The sequence below is a fragment of the Trachypithecus francoisi genome, unplaced genomic scaffold (assembly GCF_009764315.1).
Source record: "Trachypithecus francoisi isolate TF-2019V2 unplaced genomic scaffold, Tfra_2.0 Lachesis_group2, whole genome shotgun sequence".
Lineage (NCBI taxonomy): Eukaryota > Metazoa > Chordata > Mammalia > Primates > Cercopithecidae > Trachypithecus > Trachypithecus francoisi.
The window spans coordinates 19795098-19816184 of NW_022681465.1; the positions used below are offsets into that span (position 1 = coordinate 19795098).

Here is a 21087-nt window from a genome sequence, read left to right on the forward strand (position 1 = left end):
TCCTTCAATTCTTCTCTGATCTTAGTTATTTCTTGTCTTCTGCTAGCTTTTGGATTAGTTTGTTCTTGCCTCTTTAGTTCTTTAAATTGTGATGGTAGGGTGTCAATTTGAGATCTTTCTAGCTTTCTGATGCGTGCAGTTAGTGCTATACATTTCCCCCTTAACACTGCTTTAGCTGTGTCCCAGAGATTCTGGTGTGTTGTCTCATGGTTCTCATTGGTTTCAAATACCTTCTTGATTTCTGCCTTAATTTCATTATTTACTAAGGAGTCATTCAGGGGCAGATTGCATGAAATTGAAATTCCATGATTTTGTGTGTGCTTCTTAATTCTGAGTTCTAATCTGATTGCAATAGATGCTGGCAAGGCCCTAGAGAAATAGGAACAGGTTTACACTGATGATGGGAATGTAAATTGGTTGAACCATTGTGGAAAACAGTGTGGGAATTCCTCAAGGATCTAGAATCAGAAATACCATTTGACCCAGCAATCCCATTATTGGGTATATACCCAAAGGACTATAAATCATTCTACTGTAAAGACATGTGTACATGTATATTAATTGCAGCACTATTTACAATAGCAAAGACATGGAACCAACCCAAATGCCTATCAATAATAGACTAAATTAAGAAAATGTGGTACATATACACCATGGAATAATATGCAGCCATGGAAAGGGATGAGATCATGTCCTTTGCAGGGACATGGATGAAGCTGAAAGCCATCATCCTCAGCAAACCGACACAGGAACAGAAAACCAAACACCACATGTTCTCACTCATAAGTGGGAGCTGAACATTGAGAACCCATGGACACAGAGAGGGGAGAAACACACACTAGGGCCTGTTGCGGGGTGGGGGTGAGGGGGAGGAACATAGAATACAGGTCAATAGGTGCAGCAAACCGCCATGACACACGTATACCTATATAACAACCCTGAATGTTCTGCACATGTATCCCTTTTTGTTGTTGTTGTTTGCTTGTTTTTGTTTTTTAGAAGAAATAAAGAAAAAAAGAGTACTTTGAAAATAAAGGATTGGTTCACTTTGAATGTATTTATAAATGTGAGGTTAAATTAATTTTCTAAGCAAGTGAAAATGGCACAGAAGATAATTATTTTAAGCACATAGTAATTGCTAAGCTTTGCAGTTTTTATTTTTTTATTTTTAGTTATGCATTTATGTTACAGGGGGTGTGTGGGAGTGAGAAAAAAATCTGTAAAATTAAGGTAGAATTGCCCATAAAGGCAAATTAGAAAAAAGTAGAAAGACTAAAAGTGAGGTGTCTCTGGGTCAGATGAGGAATAACAGGACTCACTTTCAGGTTTGACTTTTTATACCTGTGCGTTTGTCCATCCATACTACAGACAATGGAATGGATAAGTTTCACAGAACCTCCACAAACCTGAACAGCATCACAAACCTCCATCGCCTCCTGATATGTGAGGAGCTCTCAGCCATATGTTCATTGGCACCATATGTTCATTCGATTCCAGAAAGATTGTTTAGAACTGATCTTCCTATTGAGGCTTCATCTTTTACTAAAACTAGGCGAGCCCGAAAAACAAGTTGCCTGAATTTCCCTCCCTTTTCCAAAAAGTTTTGTTTCTGTTTCTTAGTTAGATTAAAAGTTTAAGAAATATGCATCACAAAATATTTTTAATAATAAAATATTTTTCCTCTTGGTTTATTCCAAAACGGGCAATTTTAATGATACTTTTCTTGTGCTACTTTCAAGGATGGAAAGCATACAGAAAAAGGATATGACTGGACTAATTTACACTCCCATCAACAGTGGAAAAGTGTTCCTATTTCTCCACATCCTCTCCAGCATCTGTTATTTCCTGACTTTTTAATGACTGCCATTCTACCTGGCGTCAGATGGTATTTCATTGTGGTTTTGATTTGCATTTCTCCAATGACCAGTGATGATGTGCTTTTCTTCACATGTTTGTTATCTGCATAAATTTCTTCTTTTGAGAAATGTGTTCATATCCTTTGCCCACTTTTTGATGGGGTTGTTTTTTTCTGGCAAATTTGTTAAAGTTCTTTGTAGATTCTGGATACTAACCCTTTATCAGATGGATAGATAGCAAACATTTTCTCCCATTCTGTAGGTGGACTGTTCACTCTGATGATAGTTTCTTTTGCTGTGTAGAAGTTCTTTAGTTTAATTAGATCACATTTGTCAATTTTGGCTTTTATTGTCATTGCTTTTGGTGTTTTAGTCATGAAGTCTTTGCCCATGCCTACATCCTGAATGTTATTGCACAGGTTTTCTTCTAGGGTTTTTATGGTTATAGGTCTTACATTTAAGTCTTTAATCCATCTTGAGTTAATATTTATATAAGGTGTAAGGTGATTCCTCAAGGATCTAGAACCAGAAATACCATTTGACCCAGCAATCCCATTATTGGGTATATACCCAAAGGATTATAAATCATTCTACTATAAAGACACTTGCACACACATGCTTATTGCAGCACTGTTCACAATAGCAAAGACTTGGAACCATCCCAAATGCCCATCAGTGATAAACTGATAAAGAAAATGTGGCACTATGCAGCCATAAAAGAAGGATGAGTTCATGTCCTTTGCAAGGACATGGATGAAGCTGGAAACTATCATTCTCAGCAAACTAACACAGAAACAGAAAACCAAATGCCACATGTTCTCACTCGTAAATAGGGGTTGAATAATGAAAACACATGGACACAGGGAGGGGAACATCACACACAGGGGCCTGTCTGGGGGTCATGGGGTAGGGGAGGAATAGCATTAGGAGAAATACCTAATGTAGATGATGGGTTGATGGGTGCAGCAAAACACTATGGCACGTATATACCTATGTAACAAACCTGCATGTTCTGTACATGTATCCCAAAACTTAAAGGTATATTTCTTTTTAATAAAAAGGATTTTGAAGTTTATAACTCAAATAAATTTCTACTGATCTATTTTGTTTTGATGTTATTACATTTTAAAAAATGTATTTTATGAAATACTTGGTAAGAAAAAAGTATACAATGAAGATAGATCTTTTGTCTCATTTTAATATGCATATGAGAATATGATACAATTGTTTTAGATCTTTTTTTATATTCTATATTCTAACTCCACAGCTCCTGCCTTGTATAGAAAATGCAGCTGTAACCCAGTCCCTGTTGGACAAGGGGTGGAACAGATGGCTTGTGATCCTGTACTGCCTACACATTAGGGAAGCACCAAGGCTTAGATGGAATACTATTTTTTTTAGTACTAACAGTGCTAAAGTGAGAATAAATCATCAATCAGGGGGATGGAAGCCACTGAGCCTGCAGTCACGGATATTCTACTGCTGTGCTTGCTGTTTCTCCCATAGGTCCTGAACAAACTGAAGTGCGGCTGCTTCCCAAGACCAGTAATTAATCAGAAGAAGGTCTCTCCAATTCCCAGTTTGTTCTCAACCCTAGAGCCTAGATGACACACGCTTAAACTCTTCCATGTTACTGACCACATAATTTACTGAACAGTATGATCAGCCATTAAATTTTCTTGTCTGCATTTTTGAGAGAAAGGGAACTTGACTTGAAATTACTGATCATTTTGTGAATAATTTACTGAACAGTATGATCAGCCATTAAATTTTCTTGTCTGCATTTTTGAGAGAAAGGGAACTTGACTTGAAATTACTGATCATTTTGTCAACTTCATTCCATTGTGATTATTTTTTCAAAGCCTATATATCCAGTGCATACTTAATCTATATTTAAAAGATATCAATGTTTTTATGAAATTTAACTTTGGGGGTTGGAAAAATATTCATATGCTATTAAAGGTTAACTTAAATAAGAGTACATCTCTAAAAATTAATAGAAAATATTAGATTTTTCTATTATTTAATTATGATATTAGAAAATGTATGTGATATTTTCTTGATAGAGCATCTTCTTTTTAGCCACATGTGCAGGAGCAATATATGAAAATAGCAGTAAATATCAGTGTACCAATAAGTGACATGTGAATTCCAATATACCTTCAAGGTAATAAAGAAAAAAATCACTTACTTAATTGTGTGTTCCATTAAGTCTTTCCAATTTACAAGAGAGAAAAGAAAAAGTAATATACTTGCTATGAATATTCAGTCTTGTATGTATGGGCCAATGTTTAGAGAGGTATAAGATGATGAACAATGTTTCCTTTTTACAATTATTATTTTGAGCTCTCTAATATAAGTAGTAGTTTCTATAGCATAATTCTCTCTACAATATCATTTGCTTCATATATCTATCTCTTCAAATATTTCTCCAACATCAGCTCATCTTACCCCACAATTTCTCAAGATAGGAAAAACAGCAAAACAAACAAAAACTTACCTTTCCAACATACTGAGGATCTGGTCCCATATGTTCTTCTAAAACAAAGAACTGATTCCATACCCATCCCCTTTTGGGACGATGGTGGACTTCGGTTTCACCTTCAATGTGTTTGGTTTGGTTTCTCATCACCTTGATGGAGCTGTGGTGAGCAGTTCCATAACACCTCTGCACAAAACAGAGACACACTAGGACTGGACAGATGCAAGATGTGCTCGTAATTTTCATTGTAAGATAACTTTCCAGTTCACAGTTTTCCTTCTTTTCCTTGTCAGCTACAAATGCTTAGTGGGCATTCAAGAAAGAAGCCAGAGCATCTTTAGGAAGGACAGTCCAAAGTAAATTGTTTAGCGTGTCCATGATTTAACTGTCCATCAGGGAAAGATCAGATCACATTTACATTCTGAACCACTTGGAAAATCAAAGCTGTAGTTGTCTGATTCCAACTCTTCACAGTAGTTGAACACAAGCAACCATTTTCAACCTAATGGAAAGAGAAAATTATCTGTGTTACAAAACATGTTTTTTTTAACTATTTGCTCTGAATACAAATGATACTATTTTGCAATGTGATACTGATAGGCAAAGAACATATGCAAATTCTTTAGGACACATCCAGAAACCTATACACCTATATATCTACATGCATTTTTACATGAACCTTCCTGTTTGTTCCATTAATTCTCAATTACAAATGTATGTATAATTCTTGTTTTTGTTAGACATAATACAATGTGTTATATATAATACAAATTAGTTACCTACTGTATGAGACTCATCAAACTTTGACAAAATATCCCAAGGCCTGAAAAACTGTCATAGACCATAACAGCAATCAAATAAGTACTTAAAGTGCTCAGTAAGTAAAATGGAAGGAAATAAAAGAACAAAGAAAAAGGTGGCTGGAAAAAAAATGAATGCAAGTGAAAATTACTCCAGGCTTGGGGAACAGATTGGATGAGTTGAGTGTGAGTAAGAATGCCAATTTGGCTGAATTATAAATTGTGTAAATTGTGATAGGTCCTGCATATCTACCCAGGGTATGGACTTCACACACTGACAAGGCAGATTTTCAAGCTAGGGAATTACATTACTAGGCTTGATTTCTAGTACACATGATTCTAGCAATTATCTAAAGACAGGATTAAAAAAAGGAAAAAAAAAAAACAGTGGCAAATAAACAGAGGAAAAATGTTTCGATTTTTTAAATAAAAATAAATAAATAAACATTGAAGACATGAGTGTAGGTTATACTATGATTGGGCAACAAAGTAAAATATGAAAAATATTTCTGCAAAACTAACGACAGGATTTGGGAGAGACACGAATGACTGAAATTTGGGCCAGGCACGGTAGCTCACAACTGTAATCCAAGCACTTTGGAAGGTTGAGCCAGGCAGATCACTTGAGGTCAGGAATTTGAGGCCAGCCTGGCCAACATGGTGAAACCCTGTTGCTACTAAAAATACAAAACTAGGTAGGCATGGTGGTGCATGCCTGTAATCCCAGCTACTTGAGAGGCTGAGTAGGAGAATCACTTGAACCAGGAGATGGGTGTTGCAGTGAGCAGAGATTGTACCATTGTACTCCTGCCTGGGCAACACGAATGAAACTCTGTCTCAAAAAACTACAATCAAATAAAAAGAATGACTGAAATTATAAACTTATTTAAAGCATATAAATTTTGCATCAAGTTTTGCTGTACTGTTATATATGTGTGTTTGAATATGTGTTTAGGAAGGTTACATTGTTTCAAGAATATGGCTATTTCATTTAGTAAAAACTATTAAATAAATCACTTCCTCATTGCATGCAATTCATCCCTGTAAATCAGCACAAACTGAAATGTAGATCTGAATAAATAACAAATTGACATAACAGTATAAGTAATTTATAATACTGAAAACAATCAGTTACAGCATGATTCTCTTACACAGTTGAGGACAGATTTGGTCACGAAGGAAAAAAGTCACATGAGACTCAAGAGCAGGGCGTTTTTCTCTGAGTATTTCTTTCCATAAATGAGGGTTAATAATAGTGCTTACTTCACCTTTGTGCTAGAATTGTATAGGATTAGAAGAATTGGAATTTCATTTTTATCATTTGACAAATATAAAATTTACCTTTTTAAATATTTTCTGAAAGCAAAGGTATTCTTCCTTCTAGTTTAAATCAAAACAACATCAAAACTCTCCTAAAATATAAGAGAGCGCAATACTATTCTAGCTCCAATACGGCAAGAGCACTGGAAAGAGAGTCAGAAATCACAGGTTTTATTTTCTGACAGTTTACTTACTATATGAATTTATGTGAACCATCTCATTTTTTTCAGTCTCACTGTCCTCATTTATTAAAATTTGTGACTGGAATACCTGTATTTAATATTCTTTCCAGCATTTGTAATAAATTATTTGAATAAGTTTATATTAAACTTTTTATTTCCCAAGAGATTCTTAATTTTCAAATCATGACTTTCCCAAAAAAAAAGAAACTTTATCCAGTTTTTCTTCTTAGAAGCCAAGTTGTTGAAGATATAGAAGGTGTTGTATTTTAATACTTTCACACCATTTGGTGTGATTTTCAAATAAAATTAACATCTTTGCCCTTCATGCTAAGTTGTTTAACAAAGCATAATTTACGAGTACAAGGTGAAGAAAGTGGCTTTTGTAATGCATTACAGATATGTAAAATTAGTGTTTTCTTTATAATACCGATTGTGAGTCATTCCAAAAATATATAAATGCATTTTGATCTACATATGCTTTATATGTTTATGAATCTCTATTATGACAATTATGAAAAGAGAAGATAAATACTGTGCTATGGAATAAAAGAACAAATGTAAACATCACTACAGTGCTTATGGAGACAATTTTATTACTATATAATAAGATGACAAAACTTCAAATATAAAATTTTTTTGCATTACTGCAAGAAATCCACCTCTGCATAGGTTAGAAAAAATTGAAATGCAAATAGTAAGAAAATAAACCACTGACTGAGACCAATACAATAGAAATAAGTGGTAGACATTTTCCATTTTATGACTGAGCAGTGTTCAAAGACCCTTCTGTTTTCATGGAAGATTCCAATATGTGAATTCTGATAAACCGAGCCCTAACTTTCACCACTAAAGACTTAGGCACCGATATGGTCTGGCTCTGTGTCCCCACCTAACTCTCCTCTTGAATTGTGATCTGAATTGTAATTCCCATTTTGGCAAAGGGATCTCATGGGAGGTGACTGTATCATGGGGGCTGTTCCCTTATACTGTTCTCTTGATAGTGAGTGAGTTATCACACGATCTGACGGTTGTATAAGGAGATCTTTCCCCTTCACTCTGCACTTCTCTCTCCTGTTGCTTTGTGGAGAAGAACACGTTTGCTTCCCCTTTTGCCACGAGCGTAAGATTCCTGAGGCCTCCCCTGCCATGTGGAACTGTGAGTCAATTAAACCTCCTCGCTTTATAAATTACCCAGCCTTGGGTATTTCTTTACAGCAGCATGAAAATGAACTAATACATTTTTACCAGCAGAGTGGGGTGCTGCTATAAAGATACCCAAAAATGTGGAAGTGACTTTGGAACTGGATAACAGGAAGAAGTGGGAACAGTTTGGAGGGCTCAGAAGAAACTAGGAAGATGTGGGCAAGTTTGGAACTTCCTAGACACTTGTTGAATGGTTTTGACCCAAATATCCATTATCCATTATCAAATGGATAATGATGTGGATAACAAAGTCCAGATTGAGGTGGTCTCAGATTTAGACATCAGGAATTTTTGGGGAACTGGAGAAAAGATCACTCTTGCTATGTTTTAACAAAGAGACTGGTACCATTTTGTCTGTATACTAGAAATCTGCGGAACTCTGAACTTTAGAGAGATGGTCTCACATTGGAACTTATGTTTAAAAGGGAAGCAGAGGCCGGGCGCCGTGGCTCAAGCCTGTAATCCCAGCACTTTGGGAGGCCGAGACGGGTGGATCATGAGGTCAGGAGATCGAGACCATCCTGGCTAACACGGTGAAACCCCTTCTCTACTAAAAATACAAAAAACTAGCCGGACGAGGTGGCGGGCACCTGTAGTCCCAGCTACTCAGGAGGCTGAGGCAGGAGAATGGCGTAAACCCGGGAGGCGGAGCTTGCAGTGAGCTGAGATCCGGCCACTGCACTCCAGCTCCGGCGACAGAGCAAGACTCCGTCTCAAAAAAAAAAAAAAAAAAAAAAAAAGGGAAGCAGAGCATAAAACTTTGGAAAACTTGCAGCCTGATAATGTGATAGAAAAGAAAAACTCATTTTATGGAGAGAAATTCAAGCCAGCTGCAGAAATTTGCATAAGTAACAAGGAGCCAAATGTAATTCACCAAGACAATGGGGAAAATGTCTCCAGGGCATGTCAGAGACCTTCATGGCAGCCCCTCCCATCAGAGGCCCAGAGTCCTAGGAGGTAAAAAATGGTTTCCTGGGGCAGGCCCAGCGCCTTGCTGTTTTGTGCAGTCTTGAGACTTGGTGCCCTGCGTTCCAGCCATGGGTAAAAGAGACCACGGTACAGTTCAGCTTGTTGCTTTAGAGGGTGCAGGCACCAAGCCTTGCACCAAGTGGCTTCTACATGGTGTTGGGCTTGCAGATGCACAGAAATGAAGAACTGAGGTTTGGGAATCTCCATCTAGATTTCAGAGGATGTATAGGAACACCTGGATGGCTAGCAGGAGTTTATTGCAGGGATGGAGCCCTCATGGAGAAACTCCGTTAGAGCAGTGCAGAAGGGAAATGTGGGGTCGGACCCCCACACAGAGTCCCCATTGGGGCATTGCTTAGTGGAGCTGTGAGATGAGAGCCACCGTCTTCCAGAACCCAGAATGGTAGATCCACTAACAGCTTGCACTGTGCATCTGAAAAAGCTGAAGACTTTCAATGTCAGCTGTGAAAGCAGCCAGAGCAGGGGCTTGCATCCTAAAAAGCCACAGGTGTGGACTGCCCTAGGCCATGGGAGCCCACCCTTTGCATCAGCCTGCCCTGCATGTGAGACACGGAGTCAAAGGAGATTATTTTGGAGCTTTAAGATTTAATGACTGTCACACTCGAGTTTGGACATTTATTGGGCCTGCAGCTCCTTTGTTTTGGCCAGTTTCTCCCATTGGAGAAGAATTCTAAGATTAATTCTTATTCAAAAATGTTCCCATTTCAGGAAGCATTTATCCAATGCCTATATCCCCATTGTATCTATGATGTAACTAACTTGCTTTTGATTTTTATAGGCTCCTAGGTGGAAGTGACTTGCCTTGTCTCAGATGAGACTTTGGACCTGGAGTTTTGAGTTAATTCTGGGAAGAATTGAGATTTTTGAGGGACTGTAGGGAAGGCACATTTGTGTTTTGAAATGTGAGAAAGACAAGATTTGTGAGGGGTCAAGAGTGGAATAATATGGTCTGGGTCTGTGTCCTCACCCAAATCTCATCTTGAATTCTAATCCGAATTGTAATCCCCATTTTGGGGGAGGGACCTCATGGGAGGTAATTGGATCCTGGGGGCCAGTCCCCCATGCTCTTCTCACGACAAGAGTTGTCATGAGATCTGATGATTTTATAAGGGGCTCTTTCCCTTTTGTTCTGCAATTCTCTCTCCTGTAGCCTTGTGAAAAGGGGCATGTTTGTTTCCCCTTCCACCATGATTGTAAGTTTCCTGAGGCCTCCTTAGCTTTGTGGAACAGTGAGTCAAATAAACCTCTCTCTTTTATAAAATACCCAGTCTTGAGTATTGTGTGAAAATGGACTAATACAGGCACCAAATACTTTCTTTCTACATCCTTTCATTAGAAATCTCATCAATGACATACGCACATAAATGATATACTCAAATGACGGAAAGATGTAGGAACAGTTGAGAAATTTTCCACAGCAGTGGCAATTATTTCAAGACCCAAGTATAGCGGTGGTGAGTTCTGCAGAAATGACAGACAGAATACAGTGGCATAAATTAAAAGAGTTCTAGCTACATTGTTCTCGTGCCAAGTACTTGACATTCTTTCTAACTGTCTAAATTCCATTGTTGCCTACTTCTCCCTAAACCTGATTCGTAAACACCCTCAGCAATTCAATTGCTATCCAATACAACTCAAACAAATGTATGTGCTGTTTTTTATGTCCAGAGTTGACTTCTGGTGTTTGAAGAAAAGAACCTTCTCTAATAAAAAGCATTACTATTGTAATAATCCAAAAAATAAGTTGTTTCCAAATAATGCATTATGTGAAATAATTTATAATATAGACCTCTGCTTTCTGCTAAGTACTGAATGTAAGTGATTCAACCCTGCTTTCTGAGACTCATCGCTTTCCTCTGTAACTATTCTCTTTCATTAGTAAAGTTAATAAAACTGTACTGCAAGATAAGAGATGTGACCTCTACTGTACATTTATTGGAACACCGTCACACTTGTATTGGCACTTTATTTTCTAAGTTTCACATTTCTCATTTATAAATCAAGGGCTTTCAGGTGGGTGCAGTGGCTCATGCCTGTAATCCCAGCACTTTGGGAAGCTGAGCCAGATATATCAGTTGAAGTCAGGAGTTCAAGATGAGCCTGGCCAACATGGTAAAATCCCGTCTCTACTAAAATTACAAAACTTAGCTGGGCATGGTGATGCATACCTGTAATCCCAGCTATTTGGGAGGCTGAGGCAGGAGAAACGCTTGAACCCAAGAGGAAGAGGTTGCAGTGAGCCGAAATTGCTTCCCTGCTCTCCAGCCTGGGGGACAGAGCAAGACTCTGTCTCTAAATAAATAAATGATAGCTAGCTAGCTAGCTAGATAGATGATAGATAGATAGATAGATAGATAGATATAGATAGATAGAGTAAATCAAGGGTTTTTGTTGAATTATGTTTGAGCCTGTTCACTTTCCTAAATCTTTGTATTTATTATTTAATAACTGCATCAGTTTCAAATGACTTTCTTTAGTTTGCTGAATTACTCAAATCACTGAAGATTATATCATCAGCTATACATAGCTCTTCAGTACAGTCATTCCTTCAGAGAGTTCTGAGGACATACCATTCTCAATAATAAAATAATTATCATATGTACCCCAAATGTTACTGCTTGTCCCTAGGGTCTTTGACTGAATTTTGTTACCCAGTTGGTTCTTAATTCATAAACCCTAGACTCCAAGGAGGTCTTAAGAATATTTTCTACTAGCTTTTAAAAACAGTTTTCCTTTGTTGTTTTCATTGATTTAAAAATTGTCAGTGTAAAAAATATTCTGGCTACATTACTTCATGAATGGATCATTCCATTCTCCATATGGGTGGGATGACATAAGATATCATTTCTCATGTGTTGAACATGATATTCTATGTTGAATAGAATTATAATTGCCATTAAAAATCTAAAATGTAGTATTATGTGTTGTTGGTAGGGATATTATCTGGTTTTGTGTAGAGCAAGCCTAGCTTAAATAGAAAATGTCAAAGAAGATACACTTTGATAGAAAGATATTATTTTTTGGAATGACTTTCATTATGGGATATATAAGGACCTCTTATGTGGAGAAGGACATGCCAAAGAGATCACGAGGCTCATACACAGAAACTGACTTGTCAACTGTCAAAATGTAGATTCATCAGATGATAAGGCTGTTTTTCTGGAGAAGATGACTAACTTTGAAAATAATAGTACTTACTTTCTCCAGGATGAATTATTTAAAGTCATCATACTGTCAGACAGATTTAAATATAAAAATTTTCATTATTATTGATTGCTGGGGTACTTACATAAGGTGAAAGTTACAGGTATTGAATAAAAGCTCAGGGTTTTTTTTTCCAGGTTTAACAAATAATTAACTATTTGCTATCTAACTATATGTATTTTTCATCCTCAGAATGTTAACCTATATACCTGTCCTCTAAATGCTTAAAATTATCTTTGAATTGGTGGTTACAGGCGTAACTGCCATTGATGGCAAGATACAACCTCAGGTATAGGTCTGACCTTGAGGCTATGGTTTCCATTATTTTGGTATCTAATGATTAGCAGTAACAGTATCATTCTATCATTCTAAGATTAATTCTTATTGAATTTCCAATGGCATTGGCTTCTGAATTTTTGTTTTGCCTTATTATCTTTTACTTTTAAATTTTACAATTTTTCTCTATAGCTTCGTTTAATCTCAATCAACAATTTATCAGTTTAATAATTAATTTTAGGCTGGGCGCGGTGGCTCAAGCCTGTGATCCCAGCACTTTGGGAGGCCGAGGCGGGCAGATCACAAGGTCAGGAGATCGAGACCATCCTGGCTAACACGGTGAAACCCCGTCTCTACTAAAAAATACAAAAAACTAGCCGGGCGAGGTGGCGGGCGCCTGTAGTCCCAGCTACTCGGGGAGGCTGAGGCAGGAGAATGGCGTGAACCCGGGAGGCGGAGCTTGCAGTGAGCTGAGATCTGGCCAGTGCACTCCAGCTTGGGTGACAGAGCGAGACTCCGTCTCAAAAAAAAAAAAAATAATAATAATAATAATAATAATAATTAATTTTATTCTTCTCCATCTGTGTCCCTTGGCTTAAGTATTTCCGGCTTACTGTTAAAATGCAGATATCCACAAACCACAAGGAATTGGAGAGAGTCTCATCTAAATTAGTTGCAAGCATTATTTCCAGACTGATTTCCAAACCTGTATGTTCAATTTCATTTTGACCATTTCAAGATATTCTTATAACCTTAGGGTTTTGATTAATTTGGGTAAAATAAATTACATTTGCTGAAAGCAGATATATGTATATATATAGATATACATATGCATGCATACATATATATAAAACAGCTAAATATATTTAAAATTATATTAAGATATGGTTTATCTGAAAGATAATAAAATGTTAAAACAATAAATAAATCACAAAGCATGAACTTTTGCATATTGTGTTTTCCTGTTGGAAATATTCATTTAAGTTTTATGGAGACAGCAATGAAAAGAATGCATGTGTACATGCAGGCATTACTTTCTGGCACGGTTAATTCAACTATGTTTTCCTTGAAAACTGTAGTCTCCAAACTCCATTTAATTTAATATATCCTCCATGGTCTACAAAGGATTCTCAGTTTGGGGAGGTAATTCTCTTTGGGTCTTTTGCATTTCTGCGCATCTTCTGGACAAGAGGTATTGACAGTTTTATTGCATAATTTTTTTTTGGATGTTAGTACAACAAACAGCCTTGGAAGACAAAGATAGAACCTTTTTGAGGGACAGAGGGCAGATTTGTTTTCTGGCTAGATTATAACGATAACGTCTTCCTCCAAGACAAAGCTGGGGAAAGTTTGCTAGCAGATCCTGTAAATACTTAGGATTCTAAAGCTCAGAGTTCCTCAGATGTCACCTACGTAGACTGTGCGTGTGACATATATCTGGGCTGCTTTATGCTACTTCATAGGATGTGAGTAGCAAGGAGAATTTATGCTGTCTATTGTGCTATGGGAAATAAAATCTTCTGTCTGTGACCCAGGAGTCTCGTACCTTTTGCCAGCATCTATAAAACCATGGCAGCCTAACTTGTTAGCTTGCAGCTAGGGTAAAATCTCAAATTCTGCACTTGAAAGTTTAGGTAACACAGCTCAGTGTAACTGGTTTTTCCTCTAAATTACATTAGCATGTATCTAATCCTTTCTTACTATTACAGATCATCATTCTAATTATTTCTATAGGTAATATTTTATTTTTCTTTTGTATCAGAATTTTTTTTCAGTTCTCACACCATGTCTGGTGTATTTTCCATCTCATGCATTGGCCATTAACGTGTCTTTTATATTGTAGCCAATAAGTAAACACCTGTTGAATGAAAGAGTAAGTAAATGGGAAACAGACAAATCAATTTAAGATTTGTGCAGCTAGAGTGGTGTTAGGATACAAAATTTTAACTCTCTCTTTTGAATCTATTCTTGAGCTACATATAATATTACCACCTCCCTGCTTGAAGTTTCCCAATTTTTTAAATAATTTCCAAGATAGAACTCTAAATCTTTTATATGAAATTCACAGCCTTTCAATATTTGACTCCTTTCTACTTCTGATAAACACTCATCAGTGTTTATCCAGGAAATATCATGGCCTGCTCATAACTTTCTATGCTTACTGTTTCCTGACTATGCCTTCATCTCCAGCCCTCTATGCACTTGAATAAGCTCTTTCTTCTCAGTAAAAGTTCATGTATCTCTTGTAATGACTAGCCATTACATTACCATTCCCCAAGCGAATCTTCAGAGCTCATCCAATATGTTTCCAAGGCTCCTGTTCTCTCTCTATGGTCCCATGGATCACATGATATGGCACTAATTCATTTACTTGTTTGTCTTTCAAACTAGACTGTAACTCTCTGCCAAAGTTTAACTCTAATGTCAATATGTTCAGTGATTAGCACAGACTGGTGTTCATGGTCAAGACTAAATTGAATGAGCAAAGAAACTCATGTTTGCACTGGTATAAGTTTTGAATTTCCCATTTATTACTTATGTGACTTTGGGTAAATTTTCTCATATGTAAAAATGGGTCGAATAACCTCACAAAATCTTTGGAATAATTAATCAAAATTAATTAGGGGGGTCAAGAATACCTGGATGGCTCAGTCAAAATATACCACAAGTCCTGGAAAAATAAAAGTCAAAGTACCTCCCTTAAGTAAGTGATATGGTTTGGATCTGTGTCCCCACCCAAATCTCATATTGAATTGTAATCCCCAGTGTTGGAGGTGGGTCCTGGTGGGAGGTGATTTGGTCATGGGAGTGGTTTCTCACAAATGGTTTAGTATCATTCTCTTGGAACTGCCCTCACAAAAATAAGTGAGTTCTCCTGAGATCTGATTGTTTAAAAGTGTGCAGCACCTCCCCACCTCTCTCTTGCTCCTGCTTTTTCCATGTGATGTGCCTACTCCTTGTTTACCTTCCACCATGATTGGAAGTTTCCTAAGACAGTTTCAGAAACAGAAGGTGCCATGCTCCCTGTATAGCCTGCAGAGCCGTAAGTCAATTAAACCCATTGTTTTTATAAGTAATCCAGTCTCAGGCATTTCTTCATAGCAATGCAAGAATGACCTATTACTGTAAGAGTAGCCTGCTCTTTGCAAGAGGTATAATGTTACATGCATCATTTATGTGTGTTTGTTATTTTTTTAATCTTTGAATTATTCCATGACCTGGATACAAATAAACTATCTTAACTATAATTTAGATGTATATTTTTTAAAAGAAACTAACAATGATTAAGAGACAGTATTCATTAACATCTTGGTAATAATTAACACTGTGCATTTCTTCTTAGTAAGGGCTAATGGTTTGTATTCATGTAATGTCCAGTATATATATAATTTTAAAATGTTTTTCATATAAGTTTTGAAAACATTTTTGGAAACACACATTTTACAAAGTAACCACATTAATGCAGGCCTCAAATTGATGTATACCCACAAATGAATTCAACATTAGGTATAATAAGTAACTGACAACGAAATAGAAATAATTTAGTTTTCTCTAGAGTGTATTCTTTAATAATGTATACAGTATACTAGCTTACTTTTCCTATAAAACTAGGAATATGATTCCCTTCTTTTGTGATATATCATTTTTCTTAATTTATAAAGACACTTGATGGCTTGCTTAAAATATAATACTTAATATCATTATTCATATTTGTAAGAAAATTGTGTTAAATTTTTCAGCATGCCATACATATTCCAGAGTTACACATGAAATATTGAGTGAAGTTAGAAGTTAAAAGTAGAAGTTAGAAGTTAGAAGTTAAAACTTAGAAGTTAAAAGTATGTTATAAGTAGTTTGTCTTAAAAATGTAACTCCACAGGAGTCACATTCAGTGTAACTCTGATACATTGCACTCCTACATTTCAACCAATGGGTACGTTTGATAAAATGTTCCAAACGGAAGAAGACATGGGTGGTGTTTTTATAAATACGTGTAAAATAATAGCTTTAAATGGTCTGATTATTCATTGTTCTTTATATTTCTATTCAGGTTCAACTCTACCTTCCACCATTACACTTATACACTTGTTAATATTGTCCACTGTGAGACCACACTGCAAGCCTATTTTATCGACTCGACAACACTTCTAACCTATGCCATTATATGCCATCTACATGATGAAGAAAGTCAAACACATCTAAACTGGTACCACCACAATTTCATAATCTCTAACCTTGAATTGTTCTCAGTGTTCTTTTATCCTATTGTACCACATAATCTACATCATCCATGCCATGTTTTCAATTAGAACCCATTTCTCAATTTTAATAAACCACACTGAAATATCTTAACATGAGAAACAAAACATTTTATCATAAGTTATATCCTCTTAAAAGCTCATAATCTAGATGCTGAATAATTATAGTACTTAGAACACATAATGTTTGATCACATGCCACTGCATATTATTTGCTTCTTCTGAGATGCCTCTCACAAGTTTAACGCCTGAAAATTTTACTTATTCTTTAAGCAAAATACCATTTTTTTATTTCCTCAAATTTGCATCCTTACCATGATACGTGTGTTAAATACTCCCTTTTCTGTGCACCCATAACATATTGTAAACACTTGATTTTGTCTTCCAAAATTTATCAAATTTTTTTCTCAAACTACACTATGTGCAGGTTCACTAATAATCAATCCCAAAGGGGAATATCCACTGTGCATGGGATAGCAAAGACCGTCTCCATGCCAACCACCAGGAATAGGAGTCTGAACGTTTCCAACCCTAGTATCCTGGGCTGCAGTTTTACCAACTGCCTGAGTCCCGTGAGACAGAACATACTCACACACAATAAGTTACATGAAATGGATTTATTACTTGGAGATACACAGCAGGAAGCAGCAGAACTCTGGGATTCATTGTGAGCTGGTCCGCAAAGGCTCAGGAAAGCTGTCTGGGGTGGATGGAGTCTTGACTCCCTTGTGCTCCATCGCAACTGAGGGACTTTGAAGGAAGTCAGACCCTCTTGGGTTGTATGCCTCAGGGGGCCATGTGACACACTGGACTAAACTTTGAAAGGCATTCTGCTTCCAGGGGAAAGAAGAACAAAGCCTATGTTACCCAAAGCAGGTCCTTTTTCATTCAAGATGTTACATTATCTAGGAGAGACAGGAGCAGAGCCCATTAGGCAGCTTCTCCCTCTCAAGGTACTACATTCTGACCACATCATACAGTTATTCTGAAAACTATACGCAAGAGAGAGGGTAGTGACTGAGTCAGTCAGGGCTACCCAGGGACCATCCAGCAGACCGTGAACTTTCTAAAAAGCAAGACTTATATAAACCGTTGTTTCTCACATACTTGGAGTAGAGTGGGCATAAAAGCTGTCATTCGAATGAATTTCTGAATTGTCTAATAACATACATAAACTTAATCTAATAAACAGGTAAAAATAAGAGCCTAAGTGAACTAAACTGTAATTGAGGCTTTCAATAAAAATTAAATTTTAATATGGCTTGATGATTTATAATAACATCCAATAATGCCAACACAAACCAAACCATTGCAAATCCAATATTGCAGGCAAATTTGCTGTCTCTCTGTTATGTTTTTAGTAAGAGTTCTTTATCATATTCTGTTACAAGCAAATTACCGTACTATGGTCTTTCAGGATTCCAAGAGAAAAGTCAAATGAAGGCGACCCATAATATAACTCTAAACTGAAAACAGAAGTACATACACATAAAACAAAAATTCCACATTGCTGTTAAATTTGTATACTTTATTTTAATGTGAAAGTTCTTTTTATATTATATATCATTTCATCTTCACTGTATGGTAACTGGAAGATGATAAAATAAGATATATGCTAGTCACACACAAAAATATTTGAGATGAGAAGTAGTATTCCTGCACACTTGAAAGTGTTCAATTTTAAGAAGAAGACACCATTTTATGTGAGTTTCAAAGTTTTAACTTAAGGATTTTGATTTTCTATAATAATAATAATAATATTATTATTATTATTATTATGAGGTAGAGTCATCCAGGCTGGAGCGCCATGGCACCGTTATAGCTGACTTCAGCCTCAATCTCCCAAGCCCAAACAATCCTTCCACTTCAGTCTCCTGAGTAGCTGAGACTTCAGTCATGCACCACCATGCTCAGTTAACTTTTAAATTTTTTGTAGAAATGGCATCTCCTTATGTTGCCCAGGCTGGTCTCGTACTCCTGGGCTTAAACAAACCTCCTTTCTTGGCATCCCAAAGTACTGGATCAAATATTATTAAGCCCACGTAATCAATATTTATTTCATCTTTCAGCAAAGATTTATTGAGCATCCATTATAGACTAGTCACTAATGCTAGACATTACTGATTAATTATACAAAGGATGTTCTTGCTGTTATGTGAGAATTCATAAAAAAGTAAACAAATAAATAGAACATTTTTAAGCAACAGCATGTGTGATGGCAGAAGACAAGACAAAATAAAATAAATAAAACACAAATAAGACATTTGTGTTTCAAAGATAAGTGAATTTAGAACATTTCAAAATGAGTGGTCAGAGAGAAGGAATCTCTAAAAGGCCTAATATTTGAAAAGGCATGAATCATAGAGAAGACAAACATGAAGATGTGAAGTAAAATATTTCCAGACAGGGAAAACAACAATTGAAAAGACCCCTTATTTCAAGATGAGCTTATCATGAGCAAGAAAATAAAACCCAGCTGTGCTCAAAAACGGCGCTGGCAGTGGTAAATGATGAGAGATAGCATCAGAGACAGGCAGGATTCAGAACACCAAGAGCCTTTGAGGATATTGGGTTTTATTTAAATTTTTTGTTGTACAAGATGCATACCATGCAATCTACCTACTTAAAATTTTAAGTAGAAACTATAGTATTGTTCGGTATAAGTGCAAGGTTGTACAGCAGATCTTAGAAGCATTTTATTTTGCATGATGGAAACTTTTTCCCCACTAAGTAGCAACTCCCCATTTCTCCATCCCACAACCACTGGCAATCACTATTTCACTTTCAGCTTCAGTGGGTTTGATTACATCTGATATCTCATAGAGGTGGAAACATGTAGTATTTGTCATTCTGTGACTAGCTTATTTCACTTACCCTGAAGACTGGAAGTTTAATCCATATTATAATAGAGGATAGGATTTTCTTCTTTTGTAAGGCTGAATAATATTCCATTGTGTGTACATAACAAAATTCCTTTACTATTCGTCTGTCGGTGGATATTTAGGCTGTTTCCACCTCTCTCTTGGTTACTGTGAACAATGCTGCAATGAACATGAGAGTATGGATACCTCTTTAAAATCTTGATTTAATTTCTTTTGAATAAATAAAAATAAGATTGCTGGATCATATAGTAGTTCTATTTTTAATTTTTAAAGGGAACTTCATAATGTTTACATTGGAGCTGCACCATTTAACATTCCCATCAAGAATGCACAAGGGTGCCAGTTTGTCCATATCTTTGCCAACAATTGGTATTTTCTGGGTTTCTTTCTTTTTTTGTTTTGTTTTTTAAATATATAATGACTATTCCAACAGGTATGAAATTATACATCATTGTGTTTTTACCTGCCTTGCCTTGATGATTAGTGGTGTTGAGCATGTAATATACCTTTTGGTCACTTTTATTATGTGTTTGTGGGAGAAATGTCTACTCCAGTATTTTCCCCCATTTTTATTTCTACAATTCAAATTTATACTCAAATAAAAATATTGGCCAGGCACGGTGGCTCATGCCTGTAATCCCAGCACTTTGGGAGGCTGAGGTAGGTGGATCACCTGAGGAGATCAGGCATTCGAGACAAGCCTGGCCAATATGGCGAAACCCCGCGTCTACTAAAAATACAAAAAAAATTAGTCGGGTGTGGTGGCACGTGCCTGTAGTCCCAGCTACTCAGGAGGCTGAGACAGGAGAATCACTTGAATCTGGGAAGTGGAGGTTGCAGTGAACCCAGATCGTGCCATTGCACTCCAGCCTGGGCAACAAGAGCAAAACTCTGTCTCCAAAAAAATAATAATATATATGTGGCCGGGCGCGGTGGCTCAGGCCTGTAATCCCAGCACTCTGGGAGGCCGAGACGGGCGGATCACAAGGTCAGGAGATCGAGACCATCCTGGCTAACACGGTGAAACCCCCGTCTCTACTAAAAAAAAAAAAAAAACATACAAAAAACTAGCCGGGAGAAGTGGCGGGCGCCTATAGTCCCAGCTACTCGGGAGGCTGAGGCAGGAGAATGGCGTGAACCCGAAAGGCGGAGCTTGCAATGAGCTGAGATCTGGCCACTGCACTCCAGTTTGGGCGACAGAGCGAGACTCCGTCTCAAAAAAAAAAATATATATATATATATATATATGTATGTATTATACATATATGTATAATTTTATAAATTATATATGTATAATTTTATTTTTTGTGTTTGAGTTGTAGAAATTCCTTACATGTTTTAGATATTAACTCTTTAACAGGTATATGGTCTGCAAATATTTTCTTCCACTCTGTAGGTTGTCTTTTCACTCTGTTGATTGTTTCCTCTGCTGTGCAGAAGCTTCTTAGTATGATGTAGTCCCACTTGTCTATTTTTATTTTTGTTGCCTGTGCATTCATATCCAAAGAATTATTGCAAAGAGAATGTTATAAAGCTTTTCCTCTATGCTTTCTTCTGGAAGTAGCACACTTTCATGTTTTATGTTTCAACATTTAATCCATGTGAGTTTGTTTGTATGAATAGTGCAAAACAA

General features: G+C 36.6%; 1 protein-coding gene across 2 annotated transcripts in view; it reads right to left on the reverse strand.

Annotated features, from left to right (window-relative positions):
• The window catches only part of CDH18 (cadherin 18), a 780971-nt gene that overhangs the window by 338033 nt on the left and 421851 nt on the right, over positions 1–21087 (reverse strand). For both annotated transcript variants that reach the window (XM_033178841.1, XM_033178840.1), the window contains exon 3: positions 4357–4840. In XM_033178841.1, the coding sequence (XP_033034732.1) occupies positions 4357–4584 (228 nt within the window). In that variant the 5' untranslated portion in view covers positions 4585–4840. The remainder of the gene's footprint in view (positions 1–4356; positions 4841–21087) is intronic.